The sequence below is a fragment of the Amphiprion ocellaris genome, chromosome 6 (genome assembly GCF_022539595.1).
Source record: "Amphiprion ocellaris isolate individual 3 ecotype Okinawa chromosome 6, ASM2253959v1, whole genome shotgun sequence".
NCBI classification, from domain to species: Eukaryota; Metazoa; Chordata; class Actinopteri; family Pomacentridae; genus Amphiprion; species Amphiprion ocellaris.
In genome coordinates this window covers 9,410,167-9,432,920 of record NC_072771.1, presented here as the reverse complement: position 1 = coordinate 9,432,920, position 22,754 = coordinate 9,410,167, and the positions used below count along the sequence as shown (strand labels likewise).

The 22,754-nt window shown below is 38.6% G+C and overlaps 1 protein-coding gene across 1 annotated transcript; it reads left to right on the top strand.

The window, feature by feature from the left end:
- Nucleotides 1–1,773: 1,773 nt before the first annotated feature.
- On the top strand, nt 1,774–21,081 carry dpp7 (dipeptidyl-peptidase 7). Its single transcript, XM_023285239.3, has 13 exons — nt 1,774–1,933; nt 4,930–5,056; nt 5,140–5,279; nt 7,448–7,611; nt 9,287–9,422; nt 10,361–10,442; nt 11,500–11,666; nt 12,781–12,841; nt 14,907–15,025; nt 17,284–17,440; nt 19,801–19,865; nt 19,952–20,022; nt 20,123–21,081. Exons 1-13 carry the CDS (start codon nt 1,847–1,849, stop codon nt 20,232–20,234), a joined length of 1,488 nt encoding a protein of 495 aa, XP_023141007.2. The 5' UTR covers nt 1,774–1,846; the 3' UTR covers nt 20,235–21,081.
- Nucleotides 21,082–22,754: the final 1,673 nt, after the last annotated feature.

Genomic DNA, 22,754 nt, shown 5'->3' with positions numbered 1-22,754 from the left:
GCAGACAAGCAGCAGGACGTGACGTTAAAAGGCAGCAGGCAACATGAACATTTACCAGCAGCCTTCATTCTATAAGTTCTTCCATAGAAAACCAGTGTCATATCATGTCTGTAATATCTTAGAAAGGTACAACTTATTGAGCTTTTAGAATTAAAAAAAAAAAATTTAAATTTGCTTGTTTGATGTACAAGGACATGGACATGGACTCGCCCCATGTCTGACTTTCTTAAAAGATCACAGGACCAGGGCCTCCTCTAGAGGGCACTGTGAGGTCCCACACAGAAAAACAGACTTCAGACAAAATGCTCCTTCTGGGAAGGCCAGTAGTACGGTGGCTGAGTACGGTGGCCGAGGGGTGCAAACGCAGCACAAAAACGGAACGCCCTGCAAGAGACAAAAACACCCACAAAAAATAAATGCTGCAAGATAGAAAACACCTACAAAAGAGAAATGCTGCAGGAGACATAACACCTACCAAAATGAAACCCACTTCACAAGAGAAACGGACTGCAAACAGGAACGTACTAGAAATTACAATTTGCAGTTGATGTCTTCTCTGTAAGTTTTTACACTTTACAAAGTCATCCAGTGGGCCGGGGCTGAACCGTCTGGCAGATCGATTTTGGGCCCCGGGCCGTATGTTTGACACCTCTGATTTACATGAATTTTCATGTAAATCAGCATCAGATCAATTTGTATATTAATTAGCAGAGCAGACCTGCTTCTCCCAAACTACAAAAATACATTGAAAACTTTGACAAATAGTCAAACACAGAAAGAAACGCAAGACCGCAGCTTTCATTACAGATCTGGGTTCTGTAAAGCGTCTCGAGATAATTTGACTGTAATTGGTGCTATATAAATAAAATTGAATTGAATTGAATCTGTAATCAGTGACAGGGGCCTCACCTTGAACGAGCCTATAGTGACTGAGAGCCATGGCAACACTTATCATACGCACAACACTGAACAGCACACCCAGCAGCTTATTAAGTCATCCAAACAGCTAACACCATAGTTTCATTAGGATTTTCTAAACACTAAAAATATTCTTTACCAGCAGTAAAACAAAAAGTTAAAAAAGCCCCCAAACATAAGCTGAGCAATGTTGTGTATGCAGCCCAGTGCAGCGAGATGTGTGTACAGATGATACAGATGATTTGAGAGAGACTTTAAGGAGGTTATGTCTGTTAAGTTGGAATAGCTATCAAACAGAGGATGAGCTCTATGACACCACTGTCAGGTTTCCTATCATGCAGTTCTGAGATCCCTCCTCACAGTTTCACAACCGTTCACACCTTGAGTCATGTGAGTCGTGGTCATCAACAGGCTGAGTCAGTTACAGCTGAGAAAGCCTTTTGGATAAGCGGTGAAGTGTCTCCGAGAAAGAATAAAACAAAAGCAAAAAACAAAAAGGAAGTCCAGTAGCCTTTTGCTGATGCACTTAAAATTGTGTTTACTCACATCTGACATGTTTAATATGAGATCTACACAAAAAAAGAAAAAAATCAGAGTTGTTGAACACTTTTCACTGCATGGTAAGGTGCTGTATATTAAACATTCCTGGTTCATCGATCACCAATGGATTTATAGCATCTGGAGCTATAAATCGAACATACACGTAATTAGGAAAAATAGTAGCTGTTTTTTTTTGTGTGTTTTCTGTCATTTATTTTGACAGCTTTACCATGTCTGGCCCACTGAGTAGTAGATCTTACGAGGCGCACTTAAACGCATCATAGGACACAACTAAAGTCATGTGACACGTGCTGTTCGCGCAGCCGCGGTGGTAAATAACGCCAAAGTTGTTGGTTTGTGGCAGCTCTGGTAACATTCTCCCAGGAACATGAGGACGATATTAGCTTTTTTCACGGTAACAGTGACCCTGTTTTGTGCTGACGTACTCCACAGCCTGCCATACTCTCATTTTCAGGTAACGTTTTAGTTTTTAATTGAAATATTATTGTCTTTCTGAGGTGTCACTTCGGAGAAACCTTCATTTAACGTTTGTGTTCCGTTTGTCGTTACTTCTCGTTTTAACAATACGAAAGTAATGTCAAAATGCTGTGTAAGCCCAATTGATGAATGGAAACTTACCAGTGACTACATATTCAAGTTACATTCTGTCTTTACGTTTATTTTTATTGATTTATTGACCTTTATTTAACCAGGAGGTCCCATTGAGATTAGAGATCTTTTACAAGGGAGACCTGGCCAAGGATACAGACATGCAAAATTTAAAAGTTATATAAATCAGATGCAAAGGTCAACATATAATTGAGGGAATTTTGAAGTCCATGGGACATATTTTGCATACATTTTTATTAAAAGTTTTTTAAAAAGTCTTTTATGTTCATTATGATCATGTCTTTACAAATTCCATAATTATTTATGATGGAAACAATCACTTATAAATAAAAAAAATGACTGGATATCACTAAAATGTCAACTAAATAACTGTTCGAATTTAATAACCACCTTCTAATTAGCTATACAATAATAAAATGAGTTTATTCAAAAAGTGTTTTGATTGTGTTCTTTTTATTAAGTTGAGATAATCATGACAGATATTTCTTTTTTGGCAATATATCACATTTTATATGGAAAATAACAAGTTGTGTCTGTGTCTGAGAAATCACTCTCAGCTAAGTTTCCAAATAAAAAAACATTTCTCAAGGAAGTGTGTTAAATTCAGATCACATGACCTGCTCCACATGATGTCATTTCCTCCTGAAAAAAGACTGGCAAGACTCCAAGGCTTTCTGAGTTATTTAATATAAAGTAGTGTGTGAGTTAAGTGTGGATTTAGTCAACAGGTTTACTACAATATCTTTATACATAATTTTCAATTTCAGTTTTATTCAATTGCATATACAATATTTAGAAGAATTTTTCTGTAAAAATGCATGTGGTGTTTGATTATAGACGGCCTTGTTGATTTTAGGCCTGAAAACAGCAAAATTGTCAACTATGATACCTGTCAACTATGATACAAAAAGTTCCACAGTTATAGATTGACCCACATGATACACAAATAAACAATAAACAGTACAACAGATTGACAGCTATTCAAGGACAGTGACCTTTCAAGAAAGACATTGATATTCCTCCTTCACTGTATTCTTCATGATACTCTTAACTCATGAATGTTTCTAGTTTCCTGACTATAGGAGAACTGTGTTGCCAAAGTCTGTCAGAATCTGGGGAACATTCAGAAGCAACCAGTTGGAGGTGCAGATGGTAACTAGTAGAGCTGAAAGTGAGAAAGGTGCTGAGGTATTGTGGGAGTTTGCCCAGCAGAGCTTTATAGATGAGCATAGACCAGTTTTGTTGTCTACGAATGTTTAGTGATGTTCAGTCAACCAAATCATAGAGAATACAGTGGTGAGTGAGAGATTGTGCATTTGAAATGAAATGCAGCGAAGCATGAATCACTGAATCAAGTCTCTTTAACCCTCAGATGCATAAGTGGGTCAAAAATGGTGCAGTGAGGTCATTTTCTGGCAATATCTTTGTTATGAAAAGTTTTTATCATTTCATATTCCAGCTATTCCTCAGTTACCTTTTAAAGTTTAAAAGAAACTGTAAAATTTATATGACCACCCCAAGCTCTTTATCACTGATAATATCATCCAAGAGGTGATGAAGTGCACAAACCTGAAGGGACAGAGCAGCAACAGTTAGAGGAACAGAGAGGATAAATTCTTCTATTGCTGTTCTGTGTAATATTCTTCTTTTTCAATTATCAAAAAGTTCAAAATGTGTTAGAAAGTGAAAAATAAACATATTTCAAACATGAAATGATTCTTGTGTGGACAAAAGTATAATACAAACAATACTATAAATGATTATTCTTCTCCAAAATGATATAGAAATGCATTAATTCTTATCCGGGTAATTTTTGACCCATTTATGGAAGAGTGTATGATCCAGTCACTTGTGCATCTGAGGGTTAAGGAGGAGGAGGCTGCATGGCTGTATAGTAGATCATTATAATCAATCACAGATAGAAAGGTGGTTTCCACAAGTTTTTTTCTTTGCAGAGAATGTAAAGCATGTTTTATTTTTAAAATAAAAGCCAATCTTCAATTGGAATTTCTTAGCTAAATTAGAGATATGTATATTAAATGAGAGCTTTTCATTGATCCATATTCCCAAGTACTGATAGGAGGATCCCCTTTCAATCAATGTATCATCAGATGTAAAGATTCGTAGATTGGCAAAGTTTTGTAAACAATCTTTTCATAAAATCATTACCTTTGTTTTCTGGGCGTTTAAAAGATACTTTAAAGTTCTTTGTTATAAGTTTTTCAGATACAATGTATTATTAAGTTTGTTTTTTCATAGATGGAATTTCATTTGACTTAATTTAAAAAGACTTTCTTTAATTAAAAGCAAAATGTTTGATGAAATCAAATATCGCTGTCATTTAGTATAACACACACACACACACACACACACACACACACACACACACACACATATATATATATATATATATATATATATATATATATATATATATATATATATATATATATATATATATATATGTACAGGTAGTATCATAATTGTATATGTTTTTATTGTATCTTACATGTATGAACAGAAATTGTATGTTATATAAATATTTAGGAAACTTGAAGTTATCACTCAATATTTCATGGAAAAGGGGTGGTATTAAATAAGTGTTTCTTTACTTCTTCTCACTCCTTTTCCAATATGTAAACATAGTCCAGAATTGTGGAATATTTCTTTTGCTTTATGATTTTGTTTTGTATGTATGTAATATGTGTGTATATGTATGTATATGTAGTATTACTTCCTTGTTTACTTGGTACTTGTCTTTACATATTCGAAATAAATACCTCAGTCAATCAGTCAATCAATCAATCAATCAATCACATGTACATTTCATTCGTTTAACAGTCAAGAAAACATAATGGTGTCAAGGCAGATCCCCAGTTCACAGAGAAGTACTTCAGTCAGACTGTGGACCACTTCAACTTTAACAGCATGGGGAATGGATCATTCAATCAGCGATACCTGATCACAGGTGAAAGCAGTTTCAGTAGCATTATAAATCTTAAAAAGTTTGCAGCAGATGATTCACTGTGTCCTGTTTTTCTTTCATTTTAGACAAGTACTGGAAGAAAGGCTATGGTCCCATCTTCTTCTACACTGGTAATGAGGGAGACATCTGGGAGTTTGCTCTGAACTCTGGCTTCATCACGGAGTTAGCTGCACAGCAGGGAGCTCTGGTCATATTTGCTGAACACGTAAGAAAACATGGTACAACTCATGAAACAGCTCCTAAAATGCAGACACCTATGGCTGAGGAGACTTTGCGCATCATGTCACAAAGGGAAATCGGAAAATGTATGATTAAAGTTGAACTCGGATTGTAAGCTGATTTTCATGCCCCAAATTCCTTCAACTTTTCCAGGTAGTTTATTACTCCGCCAAGGAACGCAGAGGAGTTATGTGACGATTGACATACGTTTGTCCATCCGTCTGTTAATCTGTCCATCTGACTGTGCGCAACATTACTCAAAAATGTAATAACAGATTTCGATGAAATTTTCCAGGAAGGTCAGAAATGAAACAAGGAAGAACCACGTGATTAGATTTTGGAAGTGATACGGCTTATAGTCTGGATCCACAGATTTGTTAAAGATTTCTTTATCATTGCGAGATAGCCGCACAGTGTCACTGTAACTAATGATACGTGTCCACCGCTTGGTGGGCATGTACTTGAAGCCAGCAGGCGGTGTTCAACTCCTACTGACCTTCATCTTCAACTATCCTGCCTGCCCCTGATTGGACAAACGCATCGACTCGGGGGTTGTCTGCTCCTGGATATCAAGCTGGACCAACATGGTGGCTTGGTCACAACCTTTCTCTTTTATTACGAAAACAGTTTAGCGAAAAGTATTTCTGAAAGCATTTGAGGCAAGAAATAACCTGTGCAGTAGCTGAATCTGTCCTCATTCTAGTTCACCGACGGCTAGTTTAGACATTTGACGAAAGTTTCGCGAAGTAAAAGTCAAATCTACTTTATGCAAATGAGCTACGGCCTCCGGGGAGACACGCCGGATCGCAGTTCGAAACGCACAGCAAGTAAACGCTACGTCAGCTGCCTGCTGATGATCACATGATGGCCGTACTACTACAAATCCACCTCTGCGGACTTACCGGGACTTACCCGTTGGAAATCATACAACAACAGAGCAGCCTTGGCTGACTACCGCGCTCTCTGAGTGGTTTTCTTGTTTTACACTGTAATCCACCATTACCAATCCCTAGCTAGTTGGTATAAGCTTTTTAGCTGCTCTTGCTGGAGGTGTTGTCGTTCTCTATCCTTCTTTTTAAAATACTCCAAAGGGGTTCAATTGGATTGGATTCAAGTTTGTCGACCTGTTTTATCAGGTCATAGTTTTTACTTTTTTGATTTTTTTTTAAGCAACTTTCGTGTGATTTTTGGCAGTGTGCTCTGGATGGTTGTCCTGCTGGAATATTACTGTTCTGCCAAACTTCTGCAGAATGGGCGTCATCTCGCCAGGCAGTGTTTGGATATGTTCACAGGTGTTCATGGTCTATGCTCCATTGTTGCGACTAACTGTGGTAGTCCTGGTCAGGTTCATACCAAGCATGCTGGACTCCATTTGAGCTAAACAAATTTATCTTGGTCTCATTTCACCACACAATGTCCTCTCAATATTCATCCAGCCTCTTTCATGTTTGTTAGCTGTTCATTATGATGTTTTAGTGCAAGCAACAGCAAGCACTGTTTACATTGTGGTCTTTCTGAAGTCTTTGTTCTTGACTGTTCATAGGAAGAAATGCTGTCCGTGTTAACTTAAAAATAATGCAATAGTTGAGAGTGAAAACACATTTGAATCATTTGACATTCAAGTGATATCACATAGACGTATAGTCACCGCTATTGTAGACTGTTTAGTTTCATTTCTACAAAGACTGAGTCATTTGCTGAAACAGTTGCTCCCTGTCATTTCGAGCAAATATTACTCAAACAAGAGTAAGTTGTTCATATGTTGGGGGCTGTTTTCTTGGGTACCCTAGTAGGTACCACATTGAGGCTTAATTGTGTCATTAGTTTTTGAACAACAATGGAGCTATTATGGAGTATTAACATCTATCAGGCTGTGATACACACAATATACTCCATCAACTCATTGTTCATTTAGGTCTGTAGTAAGGATTTGTTGACAAGAAAGATAACATAAAATTTCTTGAAAGGTTTTTCAAATTAATTAGAAAATGTGTAGGTCCTCATTAAGTTTATTTAGCTCAAAAGTTCTATTGCACTAGCAGACTCATAGATTGATAATAGCAGAAGAATTTTGATCGTTTCCTGGCAACTCTGATTCTGTATGAATTAATTTTAAATTTCACCCTTTCAGTTTGCTTTCTCTCTCTCTTACAGAGGTATTATGGCACATCTCTGCCATTTGGCAACGATTCCTTCAACATTCCTCAGATCGGCCTGCTGACAGTGGAGCAGGCACTCGCAGACTATGCTATCATGATCACTGAGCTGAAACTGCAGCTGGGAGCCACAGACTCTCCTGTCATTGTGTTTGGTGGCAGGTAGGATTCACCTTAGCAGCATTGTTTTTTGTGTCATTCACTTGTTTAATTTGCTGAGTTCTGCAGAGGACAGACAGACAGACAGACAGACAGACACAGACAGACAGACACATTAATTGACCTCTGGGGGAAATTCAAGAACAAGTAAACAAAAACTCTAACTTTAAATACATTAGCTGAAATACTCAACAATGAAGCTACACAGACTTGCTGCCACTGTTAATGCTAAAATGAACATTTAAAACAGATCAGAATGAGGACAGGACAGGGAAATAAAAGTGCCATATGTACACTGTGTGCAAGTGAGTATCTTGACCTTATCGTCATTTTCCTGCATAGTTTCCAACTCCAAGATATCTAAACTTTGATTGTTAACTGGATTTAAGCATGATCAAGCGATGTGTGTTTGTGTAATGAGAGCAGGTGTGGCCTAAAGTGATCAACACCCTATCTCAAGGTGTGCATAATTATTAGGCAGCCTCTTTACCTCAGACAAAATGGGCCAAAAGAGAAATTGAACAGACTCTGAAAAGACAAAAAATTTAAAATGCCTTTCAGAGGGATGCAGCACTCTTGACGTAGCTAAGCTACTGAGGTGTGATCACCGAACGTTTCGTTGCAAATAGTCAACAAGGTCACAAGAAACGTGTGAAGAATAAAACATGCAAATTAACTACTAAAGGCTTGAGAAGAATTACACGTGAAGCTACCAGGAACCCATTATCCTCCAGTGCTGCCATATTCCAGAAATGCAACCTACCTGGAGTGTCCAGAAGTACAAGGTGTTGGTGCTCAGATCCAGGTAAGGAAGGCTAAAACACGATCACCACTGAGCAAGACTCATAAGTTGAAACGTCAAGACTGGGCCAAGAGATGTCTGAAGACAGATTTATCAAAGGTTTTATGGATGGATGAAATGAGAGGGACTGTTGACAGACCGGATGGATGGATGGATCACTAATGGGCACTGAGCTGCACTTCAAATCAGATGCCAGCAAGGTGGTGAACGGGTATGGGTTGCTATTATTAAGGATGAGCCCTTTGGACCTTTTCAGGTTGAAGATGGACTGAAAATCAACTCCCACACCTGCTGTCAGTTTTCAGAAGATACTTTCTTCAAGCAGTGGTACAGGAAAAAATCTACATCATTCAAGAAGGTCGTGACTTTTATGCAGGATGATGCTCCGTCACATGCATCAAAGAACTCTGTGTGGCAGCCAGCTGTGATGTGGCTTATAGTCTGGATCCACAAATTTTTTAAAGATTCCCGTATCATTGATCACGGCATGGCATCACTGTAACTATGGCAACAAGTGAACACGAGGTCAGCTGCCTGCTGACGATCACATGATTGCCATCCTACTACAAATCCATTACTGTGGACTTATCGGGACTTATCCGTCAGAAATGACAGACTGAGCAGACCAAATATAGTCAAAATGTGAGAATAATATAATCCTTTCATCACACCCAAGTAGAATGATGATTGAAAAATCTAATGCCAGATCCAAGAAGAGTACAGTGCAGTGTTGACTTTTAGTTCTTATCTTCTCTGAAATCAGTTATTCCCCAGTCCAACATGACCCACAAATATATGACATAAGTCCTTAAAAGAAATTAAAACTTCTTTTATGTCTGATTTACTCATCTTAGAATGTCTCATCTCTTCCGACAGTTACGGTGGAATGCTGTCCGTTTATATGAGACTCAAGTATCCAAACATTGTGGCAGGAGCTCTGGCAGCGAGCGCCCCCATCCTGTCTACTGCTGGACTGGGAGACTCCAGGCAGTTTTTCCGAGATGTGACAGCTGTAAGTGTATAGCTGCTCTTGTAATTCTAGCATCATGTGTGATTGAGGTACAGTTTCAATTAATTTGCAACATTTTATGGGCTTTCGAGCACATTCAGCCCCTCAAAAATGCAATTTATTTCAGATAATGGTGAAGTCATTATAGAGAAAAAATAAATTCACCATTTCCCTTTGAGCAAGCACTTTAGCGACATGAAGACTTGCTTTTTTCCCCTTTTTGTCAGGAAGGAGAGTGGCCATCATCTGTCCTTATAAACAGATTTAGAGCCTTAAAAACCTAAGTAATGCCTGAACAACACATACACACACACACACACACGTACACACACACGCACGCAATATAACCAAAAAAAATGTCCAATTTGCATTATTGCATTATATTTGACATCCTGCCTCTGGACCATAGGCTGCGTATGTATAATATATGGTGAAATTGGTGGGTTCTGTCTCAAAGTTTTCTCTAAAAATGGCAATATGGTCTCAAACATTAAAGTCATGTCAGCAGCAAAAGATGTACAAAATCTAAATTTTTGCGAGCAAGAGAATCTTTAGACACCGGGCTTATCAGTCTGAGTGAAAACAACACCGACTAGCATAAAACGTGAGTTAAGCATATCCACCAGTTTTTAGTAAAAAGTGTGAGGAAATGGGCAGGTCTATGAGCAGATGCAGCTCTACATAAGGACCACCGGGATAGTGTTGTGTTTACCTTTATTATAGCTTCTATTGACGTAGGTAATTTTTTTTTTTGTGAATTAAACTTTGAAATCATCTTTTATTGATGTGATGATATTCGTAGAAACAATTGAACAGTGTAGCTTTCTTCCCCAGAACTTTTACAAAACATCTAATTTAGGTATTGAAGCTCAAACATGAACTTTTCATGTAAATGCCACACATGTGTATATTGGATAATAATTGTTGTTTCTCATTCACAGGATTTTGCAAATGTTGCCTCAGAATGCAGAGATGCTGTGAGACAAGCTTTCCATCAGCTAAAGGACTTAGCTGAACAACAAGGTAAATCTCTGTCATAGATTCCTTTGAACACATGAAGGACTTAAATTTCTATGTAGAAATGACAAAAAAGTTAATGTTATATGATATTCTATAATCTATATAATGTATGTGTTTGTCAAATCTATGTAACTACAGGGGCTCCTCGGTTTACGACATCCTACGTCGTTACGTCGGAACTGGTTACATGGAACTAGTTGGCGAGCGAAGCGGACAAATATGTTGTCGCACGATGCTTTAAGACGGCGTTGTTTAGATTCGCTAGTTGTTCGCCACCTTGGATTGTGCTACATTTGCTAACTTTTTACCCTTCATTGTTGTTCCCAAGCGTGATCAAGTTGTAAAAACGGTGCAACATATTCTGTTTTCTTCTTGTAAAATGAGTCATACATGCATGAAAGTCATTGGTATTTATGACTTTTCTGAAGAACTGATCGATATCGTGATGCACGTAACAGCTGTGTTTTCTCCAACATAAGTCCAGGAATCCCTGTATATATAGTGTGATCTTTATTGTGTTGTTGAGGCAGCAGAGACTGATGTGTTTTAAGTCAAACTATGAAATAGTTCATTTAATTTTGTTTCATTTTAATAGCTTCTGACCATGGACATGAACATGGTTGCACCCTTTGAAGATGGGTGTAGTTAGGTTTTTTCTGTGTCATTGGGGGGAAAAAAGATCCATACTAACCTTTCAGCATATTGTAGTCCAGTGGTCTGGGAGGGAACTGGATTTATAGACTTCTTGGCTCTGTTGTAAGGTTTTAGTAAATCTAGGTGGTGGCAGGAGACTCTGACTAATAGGTGTTTTTAGCCCAGATCGGGTGAGATAGTATAACAAGCAACAAAGTCCACATACGGAGTAGGATGAAGTGGCTGAAAACGTTAAACAGAGGACTTTACCCAGGAGATTGGGCCTCAAGTCCTGTGTAGTGCTGAAAGTGAATGTTGACTTTTGACTTTTTTTTATTCCCCCCATACTACAAGTTAAAGTTGAAGATATAATGGAGATGTAACAAGATACATTTAAAACCCGTTACTGTTGTTCTGTCATAACCAGATTACAGTCGCATCCAGTCAGAATTTGCTCTTTGTAAGCCTCCATCATCTGCTCAGGACATCCACCAGCTGAATGGCCTGTTGAGGAATGGCTTCACTCTGATGGCCATGTTGGACTACCCCTACAGCACTCACTTCATGGGCAACATGCCCGCCAACCCTGTCCAGGTACACAGGCTGAGTGACGCTATGCTGACCTTTTTCCCATTAACTGCAAATAAGTCGTCTGAAATTGCATCATGGGGTGAAAATCCATAAATACATTTGAACTGTTCCGCAAACACAAGGAAACTTGCACTTTCTGTAGTCACCCATCTCATGCTGTACAATCTGTAAACAAAACAAACCAGCAGTTTACAACCGCTTTGGAATTACAGCTGTGGACCTCCAATAAGGCTGAAAATTGGCAGTTATGTAACACAAAAAGCAAGAAAATTAACATATACGGCAGGGGAAATAAGTTTTGAACGCATCAACAGTCAATATATTTCTGATGGGGTTATTGACATGAAATTTTCTGTAGATGTCAGTCGCAACCCAAGTAATGCACACATACAAAGAAATCAAAACAAATAAGTCCATAAATTATGTGTAATAAAGCTCCTCTGCAGTCATGTGTGGGTTTTGTTTTGCTACCTGCCCAGCAGACATGTAGTTTTACCTGAAGGTTTTCTTGTCAGAACTGCCATTTCGTAAGGACATTTTGTACAATGGAAACAAGCGATTTATAGCTTTTTGTAGCCTTCCCCTGCTTTTAAGGGATCTGATTTTCTTTTTCAGAACCTGAATCAGCTGCTTAGAGAAGCCCATGGCTGATTAAGAAAATGTATTAGCTCTGCAATTGTCCTTCGTGGACTATTTGTAAAGACACTTGTTGACCCACCTTGTGATTCTTAATGAGTTCATGAAGTTCTGAGTATTTTAACAAGTAGGGCTGTTTTATAATCATTAGGTTCATAAAATTAAAAAGTAAAGTGCCTAACATTTGAAGAGAAGATCATTTTTGTTGGTTGTAATAAATAACTTGTGTCATTTGAACTTAAAGTTTTTAGCAAAACTGTATACAGACACTAACCATAAATATCAGAAGATATGAAGCTTTATCCAGTATATAGAATGTATGAGTTTGCAAACAGTATTTTGTGCCAAAGTGCCTGGCATTTATATTAAAGCCACCTGAAGAGAAAAATGGAGTGACACAAGTCAGATAAAATAGTTGTTAGAAAACTACAGCAAGAGACAGAAGCTGACAGTGGTGCATTGTATGGCTTTTGTTTTCCAGGTGGCCTGTAAAACCATGCTGGGGGGGTCCAACCTGTTGGCTAACCTCAGGGACACTGCAGGTAAAGCTAAAATGAACACAGCCGCTTGGAATTTTGGTTGTATCACCTGCTCTTAACCAAATCATTACAACTCTTCATTGTTTGACTGGGTCACAGGAAACTAAAGGCTAAAATCATGCCATGTTCTTTTAGATTTAATTGTCATGGAATCTTGTGAGTATGCAGAGTTTGGAAATAGGCTTTTTGGTGAACAATCAGATGTATTTCATGTCTGCAGGCACTAGAGGGCAGTGGCCAGCTTAGTACAGCTTACAGGACACTTGCTTGCAAACACTTGTGTCCATCCATCTGTTTTCTGTGCTCCACTACATCCCCTGTAGGGTCACAGGGGGCTGGAACATAACCCAGCTGACTGAGGGTGAAGGCAGGGGACACCTGGACAGGTAACAGTCTATCACTGGACTACACATAGAGACAAACAATCACACTCACATTCACACCTAAGGACAATTTAGAATCACCAATTAACCTCAGCATGTTTTGGCCTTCCTTCAGGCCATATCCCTCATGAACATTAAATCAAAAAATCATTCAGGGCTCCTGCTTCACTACCAGTGCAATATTCAATACATATACAGTATTCATCCTCATGTGCAGTACCTTAATAACAATGTGCAATGCTGTAATTTAAGTTATATTCTAATTTATTACCCTGGTTAAGAAAATGTATGCCCTTTTTTACACAGTACTTTGTTTACACTTACTTTTACACAATACTACTGATACTTGCAGCATTTTTTATTTAGAATTTCTCAGATTTAGATTTGTATATTTATTCTTTGACTGTCGTTGTTGTTGTTAGGTACTGCAGCTTTATACACCATGTCAAATTCCTTGTGTGTACTCATTTGGCAACAAAGGCTTTTCTGATTCTGATGTTTTTGGACTGTGGGGGGGAGCCGGAGAACCTGGAGAAAACCCACACATGCACAGGGAAAACATGCAAACTCCACATGGAAAGACCTCAGGCTGACATTTAAGCCCAGGACCTTCTTGCCGTGAGGTGACAGTGTTAACCACTGCATCACCATGCCTGCCTGTAAATACTGGTGGTCTACTTGAATATACTGTCAGTAGCCATGGTTACAGTTTTTTTAGTTTTTTTGTTTTCAATTGGAGCAAGAATTCAGGCTCTTTGCTTCAGTAAAAATGCTAATAGCACATTGTAACAACAGTTTGTTACAAGTGAAAGTCCTGAACCTAAAACAAAGATGTTAATTCATCCATCCATCCATTATCTATACATAAATACAAAGTGCATACGTAGGTAGCAGAGACTGCTGTTAGGCACTCGGGTCCAGATGGTTAGTGTGAGTGTCTGATTGTACAGTTCTTTTATTGCTCTGGGAGAAGGATTGGAGTTGCTGTGGTGCTGAAATGTTTCTTACTACACAGTTGAGAAAAATGTCTACCTATGCATTATTGTGTGCAGTAAGCAGAGAGAAGTCAAAGTGGCACTAATTTGTCAGTATTTTGGTTTTGGACAGTAGCAAATGCAGTCAGTTTAATAATTGTTTCAGATTCAGTCGTGCGTACAGTTGGGCACTTTAAATTTAAAACACAGCATCAAATTTCTATAATCTCTGGCTCTGAAACAAAATAAGCTCATAATTGAAGTGAATGGATCAAAAGGGCTTTTATTTTGCTCGCATTGTACAGTGTCTCGGGCTGCACAGTGGCTTGGTGATCCCCAGATCCCCGGCTTGCTTCCCCGCCTTCCTGGGATCTTTCTGCATGGAGTTTGCATGTTCTCCCTGTCTATGTGTAAGTTTTCTTCAGGTTCTTCGGCTTCCTCCCAAAGTTCAAAAACATGCTGAGGTTAATTGATTATTCTAAATTGTCCATAGGTGTGAATACGAGTGTGATTGTCTGTATGTAACCCTGTGATAGACTGTTACCTGTCCAGGTGTCCCCTGCCTTCACCCTCAATCAGCTGGGATAGACTCCACCCCCCATGACCCTAATGAGGTTGAAGCAGTGTATAGATAATGGATGGATGGATGTACAGTGTCTAGACATATAACAATCTCTCATACCGAGTCATTTCAATCATTTTCCCCTGCAGGGATTGTGTACAACTCTACAGGGCTGCTGACTTGTTTTGACCTGTACAGCCTGTATGTGGAGTGTGCTGATCCCACTGGATGTGGACTGGGTTTCAACAGCCAGGCCTGGGACTATCAGGTACTCCAGCATCCACCAACTCAGAACACAGCATGTAGTATGTGAGAGGCAGTGTAGTTTCATTTCAGGTTTCTGTCTATAAACTCTGCATTAACCGTCTGACCCCAGAGCAGTTTCTGGGCGCTTTTTGCTCCTGTCATCTGTTTATTCATTGTGGGCTCATTTTGCATGGAAATGACACAATCATGGCTAGAAGGAGAGAAAACATAGAATGTCTTCTGTGCAGTATGGCACATTTACAATGGCATTAATCATAAAAACTAAGGTTGAATTTGTTTGGTCAATGATTTTATAGACATGAACTTTGACTCAACATGTACAACATTTTGTAAGTACCAACACAGCAAATAATAGAGGCTGTACATACTATAAATATTTTACTGCTTCCATAGTTGTCTCATGTTTGTCTGTGTGAACACAGTCTGCATTTCAACTGAAAGTTCCAGAATTTTTGTCCTGTAACTGTTAGACATAGTTGCGCCATTAGTGGCTTTTTGGTTGCATGTAGCAGTGCAGAAAATTTTCTTTTTGCAGGTGCAAACAGTTTATTTTTTTCATCTCTTTAAATGAGACACACTGGATACAGTGATTTTTTAAGAACCATCATAATTAGAATTTTCCCCACATAACTGTAAGTCACGCATGATTAGCTTAAGGACCACTGGGAAAAATAGAAGCTCGAGCAATTCTTTCAGTTTCTTAGAAGTTAAAGTGTTGATCAGTCACCGCTGCTTGATTAGTCAAAGGCATTATGGTGCAATCTGATTTTATTAACTTTTAATGACTTTTTGTTGGTTCAGAGACATTAGTGACGTCAGTAATGTGAATGGTATTTTAATTAAGGGAGCTTTTTTGTTGATCCGCTATATCTAAATGATGAATATGTGCTGAGGTACTAAATGTTAAGCGTAAACTTGTACAGGAAACGGGAAACATAATGTTACCGATCATAGAGCGTTGACCTGTTAGCTTACACTCACTGAGCACTTTATTAAGAACAACTCTGCACCTGCTCATTCCTGTGATTATCCACTCATCAAAAACCCTCCATGTGCCAGCAGTGATGCATAAAAACCTACAAGAACAGGTGAGAAGCTTCAGTTTATGGTCACATCAAGACGTCATCTCAGTGGCCAGACCAGAGCCTCTTCCAGAGTCTGTCATGTTGCACAGAACCAAAGTCCAGAACAGATGAACAAAAAAATGTCCCAAGAGAGGCCTCTCCAGTAGCTTTACCATAGAAAGCCACTAAGAGCCACTCCTTTTCCATTTATCAGTCAGTCATGGTGTAAATGCCACAGCCTGAGAATTGTTGCTGACCATGTGCATCTCTCTATGACCACACTTTCTATGTGTTCATGACTCCTGCCAGCCTGGCAGGGCTCTATGTTACAAAAGTAAAAGCGTCTCAAAGGGTCTTCATCAACGTGACGATGACTTCAGCGGACTTCAGTCTCCTCCTCAGTCGCAGTGGGTGATCTGCCCAAAACATCATATGATGAACATGTGATCACATGATTAATTGTGCATATGGATTTCTGGATACAAAGCCTGTCACTTCCACTAAAGGCTAAAGGACCAACTCACAAATGTCTGCCTCCTGCTTTCGCTCTGATATTATTTAGCGTTTGATCCAGGAGTAATGATTTGCGTCTCCACTGCTTAGATGCGTTTTTGACAGTTCAGTCCCTGCTAACGAGCTGATAGCAGCCGTCCTGTTGTGCGTTTCCCAACCTGCAGACTGGCCAGATTACTGTCATTCACCTGCTTCTCTAGTGAATCTTTTTTTCCGCTGAAGCACTCACTGTTGATGGTAGTCTGCTCTTTCATTACAAGTGGCCTTTATGGTATCCTTGTTCTACTCTGCACCCTCAGAGCTTGGCACAGCGGCGCATGAACCAGTTGTCACAGGAGAGGCAGTTGAATGACATCAAGAATCACCAAAATAATGACCTGGCATGTGAGAAACACTAGATGGGATGGACAACTACGTGATTAGCAATAACTGACATTTTTAAACAATATACTTGTGCATAGCACCCTTCAACTGGCGAAGACAGAAATCTGGTTAAAAAAATAGTTGTACTTCATACCAAAAGTAACTTGGGCTTAGTTTTTGTACAGTAGACAGAGAAAGCTTTACAGACATGTACTGGATATCTGCAGTTTACATTTATGCATATTATACTGCTCATAGTTTTAAAAGGCCATTTAATATATGATTATAACACTCCTCCCCTGCTTGTGTGTGCTTGCAGGCATGTACAGAGATTGAGCTGTGCTATGAAAGCAACAATGTGACAGACATGTTTCCTCCCATGCCCTTCACTGAGAGAGAGCGGGAAGTTTACTGCTCCAAGCGCTGGGCTGTAGTTCCACGACCAGGCTGGCTCAAAATCCAGTTTTGGGCTGATGGTAAGTAATTAATACTTAAAGATTCACCAAATTGACTTATCACTGGCATTTAGAAATGAAGGAAAATAGGATTTGATGCATTAGAGCAGTACTGTCTTGCTGAAATGGGCAGTATGTAAACAGTTGCACTCTGAATTATTATCAACCCCCATTGCAAATCAGGTTTATTGGCAAAACGTGCAAACTTTCAGCTGTTTGTGATAAACAACTCCAACAAGAACAATTGAAGTAACTCAACACAACCAGTTCTACAGGTGGTCTCTCCAAATTTGAGATACAGTGGTGGAAAAAAGTTTTTGGACGCCACATGCATTTGTGAAATATTGCATTAAGAATCCCTCTTACGTCTTCAAGTGGAATTCCTTTTAGTACAGTCACAGCCAAAGTACTAAACAAATGCTAATAAAGCCATTAAAAACTTCAAATTGATTGGTTCCATGAAAATACATACAATAGTTTTGAGTACTGGGTCACTTTGGTACCAGTGATCCACTAATGAAGGTCGTGCTTTTTATTAAAAGACACAATTTTTGTTGCTGTGCTTCGTGTCTATACAAAGCAGCACATTTGAAAGTTCTTCAGAGGCAAAAATGCAGGAAAGACGTCTAAAGATACAGATTCTCAGCCAGGAAGGGTACAGCTGCTGCCAGATAGCCAGGAAGTGCAGATGCAGTCCTTCAGCAGTTGGATACACTCTGCAGAAATACAGATGAACCAACAGCTTGGAAGACAAACCAAGATCTGGGCATCCAAGGGTTTCTTCAGCAAGAAATGTTCGCATCCTGATCCACATGTGCAGGAAAACCACTGAATGACATCACAGGAGCTTCAGCAGCAGTGGTCAAACTAAACTGGTGTCCAGTGTTCCACCTGCACTGTACATGGCTGACTTTTAGACTTAAGGTCCTACAAGGCTGTCAAGAAGCCTCTGACCAATGGGAGACAGAGGTTAGCCCGGCGTTGTTGGGCCCAAGCACAGAAGAACTGGACAGCCAGGAAGTGGAAGAAGATTCTGGGGTCAGAGGAGTCCAAAAAAAAAAAAAAAAAAAGATTTTCCCACAAATATTTCATGATAATATTTGAGATTTCTGTAAAATTTTAAGTGTCTGAAAACTTTTTTCCACGACTGTAGCTTTCGATAAAACATAGATGTATTCTTTGTCTGTGGCACATTCCTGCCCATCCCATCAGTCCTCTGCCTCCATGGCCACTCTCCATGTGACACTCACATCTGCATAGTATGATGCCAAATAGCACGTCTGCAACAGTGAAAAGGACAGTCCACCATCTTCCTGGTGTCCAACGATCATTAGTGGTCACTGGAGCTGGTTGGGTTCAGTTCCCTCCCAGTTTGAGCAGATATTCACTGGTTGAGCACACTAAGAAATATGTGAGATCTTCACATTACCATGCAAAGTGCTTTGAGATGACATATGTTCTAAATGGGGCTATATAAATAAAATGGAATTGAACAGTTTCAGCATCTCTGTAGCTGATGGCAAATGATTTCACAGATGGACGAGATGAATGTGACGCTTATCGGTGACACATGGGTCTGTGATCATGTGACGGTAACAGTTGGTTACCGTACTGTCAGAAACATTTTCTTAGACGGCAGACAGTGTAGCTGTAAACATTCAAGCGCCCGGCTACAGCTCTTACTGACATGCCGTCATCCAGCATGCCAACAGCTCATTATAACCTGTGACAACCTGTGGCAATGTGTCCTTTAAACAGAGCTGAGGCTGTCCTTTTATAGCCACTGGCTTAAAGAAAATGTCTATGGGTCTGACTTTATGTCTACTCTTTGGTACATTTAACTCATTCTATTCACAATAATAGAAATTAGATTTTTAACTTTTTCTCAAAGTCATGTTGTGTTTATATTTTCATTTAGTGTATTTCTGTGGTTTCTATCTGACTTAGTGTCACATTCTTACATGGTCACATAGTGATGTCATTCTCATCTTCTCATCGGGCATTGCCATCAATAAAGGCACAGATGTTGCTCATTTGTCATTTGGAATCAAATGGCAAATGATTGTTCTAGAAAGCATTTTTATATGTTTGTACATGTCTGATGGGAGCCTTTGGCAACTACAATAACAACAAAGTGCTTTTAAAAAGGACTTAGGAAAAGGTAAAAATATTATGCAGTGTAGTTACAAAAAACTAAATGAATAAAACCGTTGGATGACATAGAAGAAAAAAATAGCACAAAAGAAATCATCAGGTCAGGTAAAAGCAGATTTAAAGCTGTTAACTGGTTTTCAAAAGTTACTACAAATTGAAACTTCATTCCTGTGTAAATGAGTATTAATACAATAATATATGTGTATTATGAGCTCTCGTTTGTTTAGCTCTCTCCACAGCCAGCAACATTATTTTCTCCAATGGAGACCTGGACCCGTGGGCCAATGGAGGGGTGAGTATTCAACCTAAATCAGTACGTTACAGTGAACTCTAAAGTCTCTGATTTCACCCTGACTGAAATGACTTGCTGCTGTTTAGGTGCGCAAGGCTTTGAGCTCATCATTGGTGGCGATCAACATTTCTGAAGGGGCCCATCATCTGGACCTGAGGTTTAGCAAGCTGTTGGCCCTTAACCAGTTATTCTCATCCTTTCCTTTACACTCACAAAACAAAGTCTAATCTGACTTTTTCTGTGGTTGTTTTATGCAGGGCATCTAATGAGGCTGATCCAGTGTCAGTAATCAAAGCCAGGAAGAGAGAGGCTGAGCTCATCACGCAGTGGGTGGAGATGGAGAGGAGAAGATCACAAAAGTTCTCTTAAATTACAGGACTGGATTATGTAAAACAGGTGACATAATCCCAGTACTATAAATAGTAATTATTATGAAAAATTTCATCATTCATTTTCATAATCATTTAATTGAAAATATCTTTCATTTTATTGCAAATGTTTTATTTGAAAGTATTAATTTTAAAAAATCAGATTTATGTGATTATAGCCTTTTATCTCATTAAAAAAAACATTTCATAATGTCTGTTTTTATGACACCTCGTTGTCATAAAAACAGACATGAAATTTTGGGTTTTTTTTTTTTATCACAGCTTCAACTTACTGAGTCACTCAAAGGCTTTTATGTTGTTGCTCAGCCTAACAGACGCTAACTGGCTAAACCTGTTAGCGCTTTTTGAATTATTAGTTTAGTGGGCAGGGACAGTCTTTAGCCAATCACATGAGCCCACCTAGCAGTCAATTCAAGCCCTTTTCAGATATGAAACACGCAATATTGCTGCTTCATCAGTCTGTTAAAATAATGGACTTCTGTCATTCAGACTTAGGTCACGCTCATGTTAATGTCACTCACAGCTTTATACAGAGGTGTGCCCACCACAGTGACAGAGAAAGCCACTGTACATACCTCATATTTATCATTCACATCAGACTGGACAGAACATCAAGTGATATACAATACATAACAGAGCACTATAGCTAAAGAATAGCTCACTTGTCCAAATACCTGCTATATAACAAATAATTGAACTTCAGCTGATAACCTGTGACTTTCTGTGTGAGGTGAAGAAAAGTACACAATGTGACCTGGGTGTAGATCCTTATTGATCCTTTCTCTGTGTCAGAGGTCATTTATAATTAAAAGCAATTAATGCAGTTACTGCTGTTGTTGGGTGTGTGTAAATGTGAGCAACTCTCTGTCTTTTGTATGGATCCTGATGCTGCAGATATGAGGATACTTTAAAAACTGTTCAGCCTCTCCTGGAAACAAGGGGCGCAACTGCCATTTTGGGACGAAAGCCTCGAGTTAGTGTGATGTTGCTCCAGGACAGTACTCCCATTCTTACAGCAGGTGGCAGAAGCAGCCAGATGTGGCTTTGAACTGTTGCCCCACCTGACCTGACTCTGTACTACTGTCTGTTTTGCCAAATGAAATACCTCTTGGGTGGTTGCCATTTTCAACTCTGATAACTGAGAGCTGAAATTGTCGAGCACAGAGAGCAAAAAGCCAGACAGCCTTTTTTGTATAATTCAGATTGTCCCGTCGCTCCAGGGGTCAAGAGTCGTCATGTATTATCTCTGTATAGAAGAATACTTTGGGTCTTCTCTGTAGAAAACGTGCATGACCACTGTTCTGTTCTGTGCCTATGTTCATACATTTTAAACAGCTCATTTTTTAGCTGTTTAAAAAATGAAGGGGCTGGACTGGCAGATGGATTGAGAAAATTCAGATTCAGGCAAATAAATCCGACATTTGTGGTCTGTGATGGATGCTGTCGGATTATTTCAGGATTTTAAGCTTCTATTTGGATAAGTTGGTTGAATTCTTTCTGTTTTCGCAATTTCTGGCTGTAATTTTAGTTTTTTTTTTTCAGACAAACATTGCAAAGAGAATAATCATGTAAAAGAAGAGCAGGGTCAATATATAATTGAGGGACTTTTGAAGTCTATGGGATATATCTTGCATCCGTTTTTATTTAAAGTTTTTTTATGTTCATTATGATCATGTCTTTACAAATTCCATAGTTATTTATTATGGAAACAATCACTTATTAATAAAAAAATGACTAGATATCACTAAAATGTCAACTAAATAACCGTCCGAATTTAATAACAACCACCTTCTAATTAGCTAAACAATAATAAAATGAGCTTATTCAATAATTGTTCTTTTTTGTTCTTTTTATTAAGTTGAGATACTCATGGCAGATATTTCTTTTTTTTTGCCAATATGTCAGAGTTTATATGGAAAATAACAAATTGTATCTGTGTCTGAGAAATCACTTTCAACTAAGTTCCCCATTACAAAAACACCTCTCAAGGAAATGTGTTAATTCCAGATCACATGACCTGCTCCACATGATGTCATTTCCTCCTGAAGAAAAAAATGGAAGACTCCAAGGCTTTCTGACTTATTTAACATAAAGTAGTGTGTGAGTCAAGTGTGGATTTATTTACATGTCAACAGGTTTACTACAATATCTTTATAAATAATAATAAACTGAGAGTTTAATAAACTGAGAGGAAAGACGCTCATAAAACAGGTGGAAGAAACAAGCTAAATTTCAACTTCTGTTCATGTTTTGTCAAAACTCAGATTAAACTGATTATTGGTGAGTCTCATCAGTCTGACCTGCTCCGTCTTCATCATATTAAAGAATAGCTTTTATGGACATTTATATTTGTAAAATAAATGTTTTGTGATGTTGCCAGTAAACTGTCTTTTGCTTTGCGTACTATTAAAGGATATTCTATTTTACCCATGTCTTTGGACCAATATTGGTACTGAAATGTAGGAAAAGTCTTTCCCAAATCATTTTAAGTAGCTTGAAT